This window comes from Ictidomys tridecemlineatus, chromosome 12, assembly GCF_052094955.1.
Source record: "Ictidomys tridecemlineatus isolate mIctTri1 chromosome 12, mIctTri1.hap1, whole genome shotgun sequence".
NCBI lineage: Eukaryota > Metazoa > Chordata > Mammalia > Rodentia > Sciuridae > Ictidomys > Ictidomys tridecemlineatus.
In genome coordinates this window covers 62,326,361-62,339,343 of record NC_135488.1, presented here as the reverse complement: position 1 = coordinate 62,339,343, position 12,983 = coordinate 62,326,361, and the positions used below count along the sequence as shown (strand labels likewise).

General features: G+C 32.9%; 1 protein-coding gene across 5 annotated transcripts in view; it reads right to left on the bottom strand.

Moving 5' to 3' along the window:
- Exoc6b (exocyst complex component 6B) overlaps nucleotides 1-12,983 on the bottom strand; it is a 569,814-nt gene that overhangs the window by 242,062 nt on the left and 314,769 nt on the right. For all 5 annotated transcript variants that reach the window (XM_078029030.1, XM_078029033.1, XM_040271223.2 and 2 more), the window contains one exon: nucleotides 2,797-2,976. In XM_078029030.1, coding sequence (XP_077885156.1) covers nucleotides 2,797-2,976 — 180 coding nt within the window. The remainder of the gene's footprint in view (nucleotides 1-2,796; nucleotides 2,977-12,983) is intronic.

The window sequence follows — 12,983 nt, the reverse complement described above, 5'->3', positions numbered from 1 at the left end:
CTACCTCAGATTTGAACTTTTAGATGGGTAAGCACACAAACAAGATGAAAAAGCAAGGCAACAAATCACCCCAAGCAAACCAAGATACTCCAATTACAGAATCCACTGACACCACAATGGAAGAAATGTCAGAGAAGGAGTTTAAAATGTACATCATTAAACTCATCTGCAAAGCAAAGGACAATATAATGAATGAAATCAGAGAGAAAATACGGGAAGTGAAAGATGATTTCAATAAAGAGGCGGAAATTCTGAAAAAAAGCAGAAATCTTCAAAATGAAGGAAACAATAAAAACTTAATAGAAAATTAAAAACTTAATAGAAAGCATCACTGACAGACTAGACCTCTTGGAAGACACCTCAGGCAATGAAGACAAGATATATAATCTTGAAAATAGAGCTGACCACAGAGAGAAGATGCTAAGAAACCATGAACAGAACTTCCAAGAATTATGGGATAACATTAAAAGACAAATTAAAGATTTCTTGGAATAGATGAAGGTGCTGAGATACAAACCAAAGGAATGCACAATCTTTTCAATGAAATAATATCAGAAAATGTCCCAAATCTAAAGAATGAAATGGAAATCAAATACAAGAGCTTATAGGACCCCTAAATATACAAAACTAAAACAGACCCACATCAAGGCACATTATAATGAAAATTCCTAGCATACAGAATAAGGATAGAATTTTAAAGTCTTGGAGAGAAAAACATCAGATAAAATCAATACTTTATCTCTTTCACATAGCAAAGTGATAAATCATATTAATAGAATTTTTAAAACATTGAACCATTCAGGCATTCCTGGAATAAATCCCATAGAATAGCACTAAGTTACTTTCTTAAAACACTGAGAATTGTTTTCAATTATTTATTTATTATCCATAATTGTCAGATTAATTTGTGGGGCTTTTTGTGGTAGTTTTGTCTGGTTTAGGAATTACAATTGAGCTAGATGAAATGACCTAATTTCCTACTAAGAACAAGTAAATCAGTAAAAAATGTAGCCAAAGATGAAATTTTTAAGGATACTATTAAAGCTGATCAGAATATAACTGCATAGAAGGCAGAACCTTACAAACCTGAGCTAAAGATCTGCAGTTGTCTCTGAGGGCACTGGTCAAAACTCAGCACAGGCATCACACTGAGAACTGAAGTTAGGCCCAGGTATATACTAGCAACAAGCGGTCAAATAAACCATTAAATTTTTGCTGGTTCCAAGGAGTTAGAATGCCAACATTAGAGCTTTGGTGGCCAATTTTCCTCTCAAGACATTTGCTCCGTTCCAAATCTACATCATTGAAAAATATAAGGATTAAATCAAAGCCTTTGAAAACATTTTGCATAGTCACCCAGTGTTTCAGAGAAAAATACTAACAAATGGAAAAATCTCAGGTAGGCAGTGCCTTAGTCCATTCTAACTGCAATAACAAATAATCATGGACTGGGAAGCTTATAAACAACAGAAATTGATTTCTTACAGTAGTTGAAGCTAGGAAGTCCAAGATCAAGGTGCTAGCAGATTCATTGTCTGGTAAGAGCTGACTTGCTATTTCATGAAAGGCATCTACATGCTGTATACTTACATGTGGGAAGAAAAAGGTCACTTTTCTAGAGCCTCTTCTATAAGTTAATTAATCTCATTCATGAGAGCTCTACCCTCATGATCTACCACCTCCCAAGGCCTCACTTTTTGTTGTCCTCATATTGGTCATTAGTATCAACATGTGAATTTGGGGGGGTATACATTCAGACCACAGGAAGAACCATTTTCTTGGAGGAATGGAAAATTGACAATGACAACTTACAACCACACGTTCTTCCTGTTATTAATTGCTGACCTGGTGTATGGCTAATACTCCTTTCTCAATTGTCAAATTATCTAAAACCAAAGAAGGCAGAAAGCTGAATAGACAAGGTTCTCTAAAATGTAAAAATCTCTAAAATCCTCTTTGGTTTTGAAGAGATGATGACAATGACAAGCTCTTAGAAAAGGCCCAGTAGAATCATATCCAGCAACAGGGACAAACAACCATTCAGGACATCAGCAACCCACGCTTAGCCCACATCAGTCTATAAGTGGACTAACTGATCTCAAACCACAATCTGCCTGCCCTTTCTACTTATTCAGTAAAGGAATGTCTAACAACAACCAAAAAAATACTAGAAAGACACAGAAACATATGACAGAAAATCAAGGAAAAAAATCAGAAATAACTCCACTACTATGTAGATAAATAATACATGAGTTAGTACACATTGCTATAATAATTATAACTATGATCCTCAAGAAAATAATGACAAAAATCAGAAATAACTCCACTACTATGTAGATAAATAATACATGAGTTAGTACACATTGCTATAATAATTATAACTATGATCCTCAAGAAAATAATGACAAAAAAGCAAATTTTAAAAAAGCAAAGAATTATATCAGAGAATTTCAATTTATAAAAAAATTAAAAGATTCTAAGTTTTATATATATATATATATATATATATATGGAAATTCTGACTCTGATATTTCTCTTTTATTTCTACCAAGGATTTCATTATGTCTTTGTACTAATTATCCTGAAGTTAGTAGCAAGACAGGACAGTAGGGAACATTTTCAAAATAAACAAAATGTAAAAGTAAAGGGAAAATATCACTAAGGTTTGATGAATAAAGTGTGAGTTTTTATACCAAACAGTAAGTTAATTCAGAAACTAATATCTTTCACAAAATTAAAGCTCAAGGAACTTTTTTTTCTGTATCAAAGAGCAAAGTAAGAGGCACTGTCACTTACAGGAAGATGCGTGAATACAGCAAAGGTGCTCCGCAGAAAGGCAATGAGGTCTACAAGGTAATCGCTTGCTTTGTTGTCTAAATCTCCTGTCATCCAGTCATAGTCGGCCAGCTGCAGAAACTGGTCAATCTTCTGATTTAAGTTGGTATAAATTTCCTCTTCAGCTGCATGCCTAGCATCCTGTGAAGTAATATGAAATTTAAAAAATAATTCAGTTTCCAGTTTGAAAAAGGCAGAAATTTAAATGACTTAAAGTCATATCACATCTACATTCAGTGAGCTTCACAACTGGGAAACTGAGTCATATTACAGTCTCTATTAATTTTTTCTTTTTCCAAAAGTGCAATGTGGCTATTTCTATCTTTTGTCTCCTTCCTTTCTTCTTTTTATTTTATTTCTTATTTTTTGGTCTGCAAGAAAATATTTTTTTGCTTCACTAAATGAGCAAACTGCCTTCACTGTCCTCAGAAGCTTGTACCCTTTTTCTTGCTTTATCTCTGTTCAAAAGCAAACCTTCTCCAGGATCCTAGTCCCTTTTTTACTCTTCTGGGACTTCGAGAGCTTCCTTCTAGCAATACTATCCTCTCTATATCCTCTAGTTTCTTCACATTGCTTATAAGTATCCCTAGGTTTCAACTTCATGTTATGTTGTCGCACTACTTATTGTAATAGCTCTTGGCTTTCTTTACTATCAATCTATTTCAAAAAGACTAATATGTCATTATGTCTCCTAAAATGTGTTTTATGTAACACTAATCTTAAAATATGCTCAAATAGTAAAGATTCCTAAATCACATAAATTGGAGATTCTCTATAAATTAAGAGATATACGATGTACAGTAGCATATGAAATGCTCTAAGAAGTATTCTGGAATTTATTTACCTAGGAAATAATATTTTCAGGACAAATGAGTCTGCAGTACACCAGAACAATGAGGATTCTATTACTAATAATCCATCACCAAGGACAGATTCAGGAATCCATTAACTAATTGCTACCACATCCAATATTTATTTTCCAGTTTGAACTTACTCCAGCTCTACTAAATATTCTCCATTAAAAATTCTGTTTCCTAGGCTGAAGATGTAGCTCAGTGATTGAGCACTTGCCTAGCACGAGCGATACTGGGTTCAATCTCCAGCAATAGGAGAAGAAGGGAGAGGAACGGAAGCAGGGAGGGGAGGGGATTAAAGAAAAGAGAAAATTCTGACTTCCCATGACTTTGCTTTGATACCTCTGGGGACACATTCTTTCACTTTCTCTGAGTGATCTAATTATTTCTTTTTTGTGTGGGGGGAGGTACTAGGGATTGAACTCAGGGGTACTCAGCCACTGAGCCACATCCCCAGCCCTATTTTGTATTTTATTTAGAGACAGGGTCTCACCGAGTTGCTTAGCACCTCGACATTGCTGAGGCTGGCTTTGAACCCAGGATCCTCCTTTCTCAGCCTCCTCAGCTGCTGGGATTAAAGGGGTGCGCCACCGCTCCTGGTTTATCTAATTAATTCTTATAGCTTCCAGTACCAGTCTTCAATATAGATAGATCTCCTTCAAACACATTCTATTTCAAGAACCATATATCTATTGCTTTGTGGACATCTCCATGCCTATAAACTTTGAAATAAGTAGGTTGAGGTCTAGACACATCTTATTTTCTATTCTTCAATGTTCAGTTCAAACCAAAGCAGAGAGATAAGCAACACATTTGACTCCATTCTTTTGTTCATAGTCAGAAGAGGAGTCCTGTAAATTCTGATTCCTCAATTACTTTTTAATCCATTTCATTCCATTTTCTCAGATATTAAACACTATAAAAACTTTAGCATAGTATATAATATATGATTATGTAACAATAAGAACATAGTTATATTACACTAACAGCTATAACATTAACATTAATTAATATAATAAAAAATAAGTTCTAGATTATTATTTCCAACCTATTTTAGGGCACCTAGGTCAATCTCAATCAAACATTCACAGACTCGAAACATGGGATTTAATTGGTTAACTTGTACCCTCACTTATTATTTCACTTATTTAAAGTATAATTTCATAATATATTTTCATACCATAAGTAGTGACTATGTTTACTTATAGAGCTAAGTTTTAAAAAATTTATTTTTAATTGACAAAAAGCATATGCATTTATTATGTACAACATGACATTTTCAAATATGGATATTATGGAACAGCTAAATGAAGCTAGTAATATATGAGATAATAAACATTAAGTTAATTAACACATGTATTACCTCACATATTTATCATTTTTTTTGTAGTTAAAACACTTAAAATCTACTCTCTAGAGATTTTCAAGAACACAATACATTGTTTTTAACTATGGTCATCAGGCGGTACAATAGATCTCTTGAACTAATTCCTCTTATATATATATATATATATATATTTTAAAGTTATTGATGGACCTTTATTTTATTTATTTGTATGTGGTGCTGAGAATCGAACCCAGTGCCTCACGCATGACACACAAGCATGCTACCACTGAGCCAAAACCCCAGCTCCTAATTCCTCTAATCTAACTAAAATTTTGTAATCTTTAAGCAAATACTCCTCTGCCCCTCCCCCGAAAACATTCTTCTTGCTCTTTGTTTCTATGAGTTAAATAACTTTTCATTCCATACATAAATTAGATCATGTATCACTTGTCTTTATAAGCCTGCTTTATTCACTTAACAAAATGTCCTCCACGTTCATTCAAATTGTCACAAATGAAAGAATACTCTTCTTTCTTTCAGCTGTATACTATTCCATTGTGTATACATACCAAAATTTCTTTATCCATCCACCCACTAATGGACACGTGGGTGGATTCCATATCTTAACTATTATGAATAGTCTATAGTGAACATGAGAGTGCAGATCTCTCTTCAATGCACTGATATAATTTTCTGTGAATATATATCAAATAGTGGAATTGCGAGATCATATGGTAGAATATGTGGAAGAACCTCCATATATTCCCTAATGGCTGTACAAATTTACATAGCCACCAAAAGTGTATAAGGGTTCCCTTTTCTCCATATCCTCACCAACACTTCCCATTGTTGGTTTTATTGATAGTAGCCATTTTACCAGGTATGAGGTGATATTTTATTATGGTTTTAATTTGCGAATCTGTTGAGCATTATTTTATATGCCTATAGGCTATCAGTAAGTCTTATTTTGAGAATTGACTGTTCAGGTCCTTTGTTCGTTTTTAAATTGGGGTATATGTTTTCTTACTATAAAATTGTCTTAGTTTCTTATAAACTATAGTGGGGTTTTTTTGTTGTTTGTTTGTTTGTTTTTGAGATGGGGCCAGGTTGAACTTCCTGTTTCAGTCTCCTCAGTAACTGGGACTACAGGTACATTTATCCACACATGGATAAATTTTGGATATTGATATCCTATCAGATGTATGGCTTTAAAATACACTCTCCCATTCAATAGGTTGTTTCTTTACTCTGCTTCCTTTGCTGTGCAGTTCTTTTTAAGTTTGATATAATCTCATCTATTTGCACTTTTGTTGTTCAGGCTTTTATAGTCATATCTGAAAAAAAAATCACTGCCCGGGACAATGTCATAGAGTTCTTCCTCTGTTTTCTTCTAGCAGTTTTACAGTTTCGAGTTCTTACATTTAAGTCATTAATCCATTTTGGGTTGATTTTTGCATTTGGTGTGAAATAAGGACAAATTCTATTCTTGGACATGTGGCTAATCAGTTTTTCTAGCACCATTTCTTGAAGAGACTATTCTTTCCCTTTTTGTATTCTTGGTATCTTTGCCAAAAATCAATTTACCATAAATGTGAAGATTTATTTTCTTGGTTCTCTATTTGGTTACTTTGGTCTATGTGTCTATTTTTATGCCAGTACCAGATTATTTGGATTACTGCAGCTCTAAAGGAGATTTCCAAATCAAATAATATGATGCCACCAGCTTTGTAGTTTTTTGCTCAAGACAGCTTTGGCTATTCAGGTCTTTTGTAATTCCAAACAAATTTTAGGATTCATTATTCTATTGCTGTGGAAACTCTGCAGAATTTTGATGGGGACCATATTGAACTGGTAGATCACTTTGGATAGGACAGATATTTTAATAACATTAATTTTTCCAATCTATGAGCACAGAATATTTTTCTATTTGTCTCACCTTCAATTTCTTTTGTATTTTACAGTTTTCAATAGATTTTTCACATAAAAAAAGTTTCAGTGAGCACCTCTCTACTTACATCTTTACACTATTTATGAAAACCTAAAATTATCCTTGAATTCCTTTAGCATTTTAGGTTTAAGGAAAAATTAGTCAAAGTGCATAGCATTTGTATGTAACAACTTCCCCTCTACCCCAAACACAAACTATTGCCCCTATTGAAACACCTTGTATTAAAGTGGTACACTTTTTACAACTAATGAACCAATATTGGGATTTCATTATTAACTAAAGTCTACAGAACAACGGGGTTTGCTCTTTGTACTGAGTATTTTAAAAAGACACTTGACAAATTAGGTTCCACTCCTCTGGGTCCAAACCCCGGTGCTGCCAAGATGCTGGCTTACCAATCTTCTCTCATGGACCCCAACACCAAAACTCATTGGAAACATGGCCCTATCACCTATCAGAAGTCAGTTCAAAGGATCTGCCCCCAGAGAAACAAAAGATACATATATTGTGGATGAAGCCATCTATTACTTCAAGGCCAATGTCTTCTTCAGTGTGTAGTGGTATTTCATTCTTGTTTTAATTTGGAATTCCCTAATGAAATATGATGTGGAAAACCTTTTCATGTTCATATTTGTCATCTGCATATCTTCTTTGGAATTTGCTCAGAACTTTCTTCATTTTTTGAAATTGGTTTGTTTGTTTTCTTCTTGTTAAATTTTATGAGTTCTTTGTATATTTTGGATACAAGTCCTTCACTAAATATGTGCTCTGTAAATATTTTCTCCCAGTATGTGCCTTGTCTTTTCTCTCTTGTCAGTGTCTTTTCCAGAGCAGAAAATTTTAATGAAGTCCAAATTATGAATGTTTTATTTCATGTATCATGTCTTTTGCATTGTATCTAAAAATCATTACCAAACCTAAGGTCACCTAGATCATCACTAATCCTATCTTCTAGAAATTCTATGGCTTTGTGTTTACATTCAAAGTTATATTTTTGTGAAAGATGTATGATCTGTATCTAGGTGGGGTTTTCCCCCTTTTTCTTTCTTTTTTCTTTTTTTGCATATAAGTGTCCAGTTGTTTCAGCACCATTTGTTGAAAAAACTCCATTCCCCATTAAATTGCCTTTGCTCCTTCTCAAAGATAAGTTGACTACATCTGTATGGATTTATCTCTGGGCTAAATATTCTGATGCATTGATCTGCTGAGCTACTCCTTTGTTAATACTATACTATCTTCATTCTTAAGTCTCAAACTCAGGTAGTGTCACTCTTCCAACTTTGCTTTTCTTCAATATTTTGTTGACTGCTCTGGGTGTTTGCCTTTCTGTATAAATTTCAAATATCAAAGCAATAATTTGCTGAAATTTTGAATGAGATTACATTAAATCTATGTAGTGTGATGGGAGAAATTTAGATCACAATAATATATAGTACCCCTGCCCCGAAACATGGAAAATAATTCCATTTATCTATCTATCTATCTATCTATCTATCTATCTATCTATCTATCTATCTATGTATTTATTGCATGAGAGTTTTGTCAGGTTCCTCAGACAGACACAGTATTTTGTTAAATTTGTATCTAAGTATTTTATTTCTTGGTGCTAATATAAATGGTAATGTTTTAATTACAAATTCCAGTTGTTCACTGTAAATATAAAGGAAAGCAAATGATTTTTGTATATTGACTTTGTGTCTTTAATCTTGCTATAATTAGTACCTTCAGTTAGTCTGTAATTTCTTTGGGATGGTCTACGTCAGCAACCATGTTATTGGAAATAATCTGTATATCTTTGATTTACTTTTCTTATTTTATTGGATGTTAAATAAGAGTGGTTTAGGAGGACAGGTAGTTCTTGAACTTAGTAGGAAAATACCTAGTATCTCATCCTAAATATCTTAGCTTTAGGTTTTTTGGTCCATGTTCTTTATCAAGTAGAGAAAATTCCTCCTCTGTTCTAATTTGCTGAAAGTCTTTACCATGATTGGGCACTTTTTGGCATCCATTTATATAGTTGTATATATTTTTTTCTGATTTAGTCTGTTAATATTAATATAATTAATTACATAGTTTATTTCTGAAAGTTGAACCAGCCTTGCAGACCTTGAATGAATCTCTCTTAGTTGAGGTATATGCTTCCTTTTATACATTGTGGATTTGTTGCTGTTTTTTTAAAAAATTTGGTAGCCATGACCATAAATAATATTATTCTATAGTTTTTCTTTGTTATAAAATCCATTTTTGATATTTTGGTGCTGCTAGCCTCATATAATAAGTCAGGAAGGGTTTTTTCCTGCTGCTATTTTCTGGAAAACAGTGTAGAGAATTCATGTAATTTCTTCTTTTGGCAGAATTCACCAGTGAATTTACTGGTCCTGCTGTCTTCAGTTTTATCAAGGTCATTAATTATTTATCCAATTTCTTTAAGAGATAAAAAGATGTTCAGATCTTTCTCCCTATGCATACTTAAGTACACTGTGTCTACTGCAGTTTGGATCTTCAACGTATGTACCTTAAAGGCCTAAGTGTTAAATGCTTGGTCCCTAGCCTATGGTGCTATTGGGAAGGATAGAACCTTTGGAGATGGGGCATAGTTTAAAGAAGTCACTGAGGATGTACCCTTAAAAGGCATATTGGGACCCTAGCTTCTTCCTCTCTCTCTTTTTCACTCCCCGGTCACCATAAGATGAGCAGCTTCCACCCCAAAACACTTCCTCTATGATGTACATACCAGCACAAGCCCAAAGCAATGGGGCCAATTAGTCATGGACAGAAATCTCCAAAACTGTGAATCAAAATAAATATTTCCTCTTTTAAGTTGATTATCTGAGGTATTTTGTTACTGTAACAGCAAGTTAACACAATGTCTTTTAAGTTAGAATTTATCTACTTCATGTGGGTTTTCAAGATGTGTGTAAGGAATTGTTCAAAATATTCATTTACTATTATTTCAACGAGAAACAATAGTTTCTCTTTCACATATATTAGTATTAACAATTTGTTTTCTCTCTTTTTTCTTGGTTAGCTGATTCAAATATCAATAAATAGTTTTATTGATATTTTTCTAACAACCAGCTTTTGACCTTGTTTCACTTTTTTAGATCATTTTAATTAATTTGTGCTTTTAATTTTATTATTTCCTTCTTTCTTTTGCTTTATTTTGGATTTAATTTATTCTTTTTTATCTAATTTTCTAAGGTAGAACCTTAGATTACTGAATCCAGATTTTTCTTTATTTTGTAATATATGCTATTAATGCTACAAATTTTCCTCCACCCAATACTTGCACTATATTCCATGAATATAGATGAATTGTATTTTCATTTTTATTTCGAAAAAAATGTTTTTTAATTCCTCATGACATATTTTTCCTTAAACACATTTTTTCCCTTGGAATATGTTATTTAATCTCCCAACATTTTGAGATTTTCTAGTTATTGTCCTGTTATTGATTTCTAGTTTAATTCCATGTGGTCTGAGAACAAATTTTGTTACAATTTCTACTTCTTAAAAAAAAATATTTATTTATTTATTTTTTTAGTTGTAGTTGGACACAATACCTTTATTTTATTTATTTGTTTTTATGTGGTGCTAAGGATTAAACCCAGGGTCTCGCACATGCTAGGTGAGCATTCTACCACTGAGCCACAACCTCAGCCCCTATTTCCTAAAAAATTTTTTAAAGAGTGTTGCATTGTCCAGAATATGGTCTGTCTTGGTCAGTGTTCTGTATGAGCTTAGGAAGGATGTGTATTCTGCTGTTGTTAGACGAAATATTCTATAAATATCAATTAAATCCAGTTGAATTCAGTTCAACTATATCTTTACTGGTTTCCGGCCTTCTGGATTTGTCAACTTATAGATAGAAAGGATTGGTAGGAATAGATGTTGACATATAAAATACCTCTTATATCTTTCAAAATGTTTTTCTCATTTGATCTTTTAAAGCAGGGAATGATTTTAAATAATTTCCTAGCACTATTTATCCTTGCATTCCTAAACTACTTTAATCCCTCATTTTTTGGTATATACTTTTTGTTTGATTTTTATTTCTGATTTTTACAGCAATATTTAATGGTTCAATATTTTGTGGTTTCTCTGTATTTTGAATCATTTTATGCTGAGTTTGAAGAACTAAAATACATTTCTTCTTTTCCTATGATCTGAATAGTTTGTTATATAGCAATTATCTGTTTCTTGGGAGTCTTAAATGAATTCACTGTTAAAATCATCTGAACTTTGCCTGATTTTAAAGTCTTTGACCCGATGTTTTCATTTCTTACTTGGTTACTTGTCAAATTTAGGTTTTCCAAATACTTTTTAATCACTTTTAGTTATATATTTACTAGAGCCAAGTTACACAAACTCTTCTGGGTAATTTCTTCTTATTCTGCCTATTGAACAACTGTGATTTACTTATTTCTTCTTTCCTTCTTTTTTCCCTTTCTTTGTGGAATTCCCCTCTTCTGGGTGTATCACTGTTGAAGACCTATGGAGTTAATCCCCACAACTTTTGTCTCTATATGTCCAATTCCCAGAAAAAAATCAATCCCAAGGCACTGAATACATCTTTATACTGATAAATTCTAAATTTTTATCTCAGTTATGAGATTTTATCCTATCAGTAGAACACCTCATTGAAGATCACAATTAAATAACTCAAGCTTAATATGTCAAACACGAAAGTCTTGATTCTACCTCCATTCTCCAAATCTACTATTTTCATAAAAAATAATAAAAGACTCCCATCTCAATGAATAGTACCAACATTCAACCATCTTGGAATTATCTTTGACTTCTCTTAAAAACCAACATTCAACTCAGCAACGAGACTTGCTATCTCTACTTACCTCTGAAAATGTTTCTTAGCACCTCAAATGCTACCACGCTAGTCCAAGTGACCACTAACTCTTAGTGGATTACTTCAATGGCCTCCAACCCAAGCTCTCTTCTTCTACTCTTACTGATTTACAAAGTATTTATTTTCCATATGATAACCAGGCTTAACCAACAAAAGATAAATCAGATCGCCATCCTCACCAAACTTCTAATGACTTTACATCTCATTTTTTAAAAAATCTAAAGTTTTATTATCGTCTAGAATATCAGAAATCATCTGACTCCTTACTACTTCATCTCTTACCACCTGCACAAGTACTAGATATGCCACAGTTAGACTGACCCCTTATACCTACCTCTGTACAATTCTCCTTGACTGGAATGCATATCCACAAGAAATCCAAATGACTAAACTTTTTATGTTATTTGGTTCATTTATTTTTCCTAGTTTTTATCATTTCCTGAAACTATATTAGATTTTTTTATCATATATAATTCATTAAACATAACTACTGTAAAGTCAGGAGATTCATTTATTTTGTTTGTGTCTATGAAATTACCTGGCATCGAGTGTATACTTTATAAAAATTTACTGACTAAATAAGGGAATGAGTGCATTTTGGGTTTTATTGTAGTGTTTTTGCATACTTCTTCATAAAATGTAGTGTTTTCTTACCTGTAGATCATAAACTATAAGTCCAGGGATGAAGTACTTTTGTTTTCTTTCCCCAAGAATCTACTACAGGTCACATGGTAATTATGCAAGCAATATTAGTGATGTTGTAAGTTAATAAATATCTTCATTCTAAGAAGATGTAAGAAAGTGAGGAAAATCTTATGAACAAGGAAACCTAAGGATGCCAGGTGGATTATTTCACATATGGCACAAACAAGAGGGAACTCTGCAAGAAAATACCTTGAAAACCTTCTAATTCTCGCTGCCCCTTTTCCAGCATAAAGGTTTCCATCTGCTAGGGAAAGTTTTCTGGAAACAGTAGCTTAGGAAAATACACAACATGTAACTGTTATAATTGCCATGTTTATATTGAGTTCTGGGTTAGCTAGTCTGAAACAACCCTGGTAAAAATAAACTTTCAATGTGTTTTAAGCAATCAGTGTTTCCAATAGGCACTGTCAACATGACCTTTAGTGGCTCCAGAACTTCTCCTTTACTAAG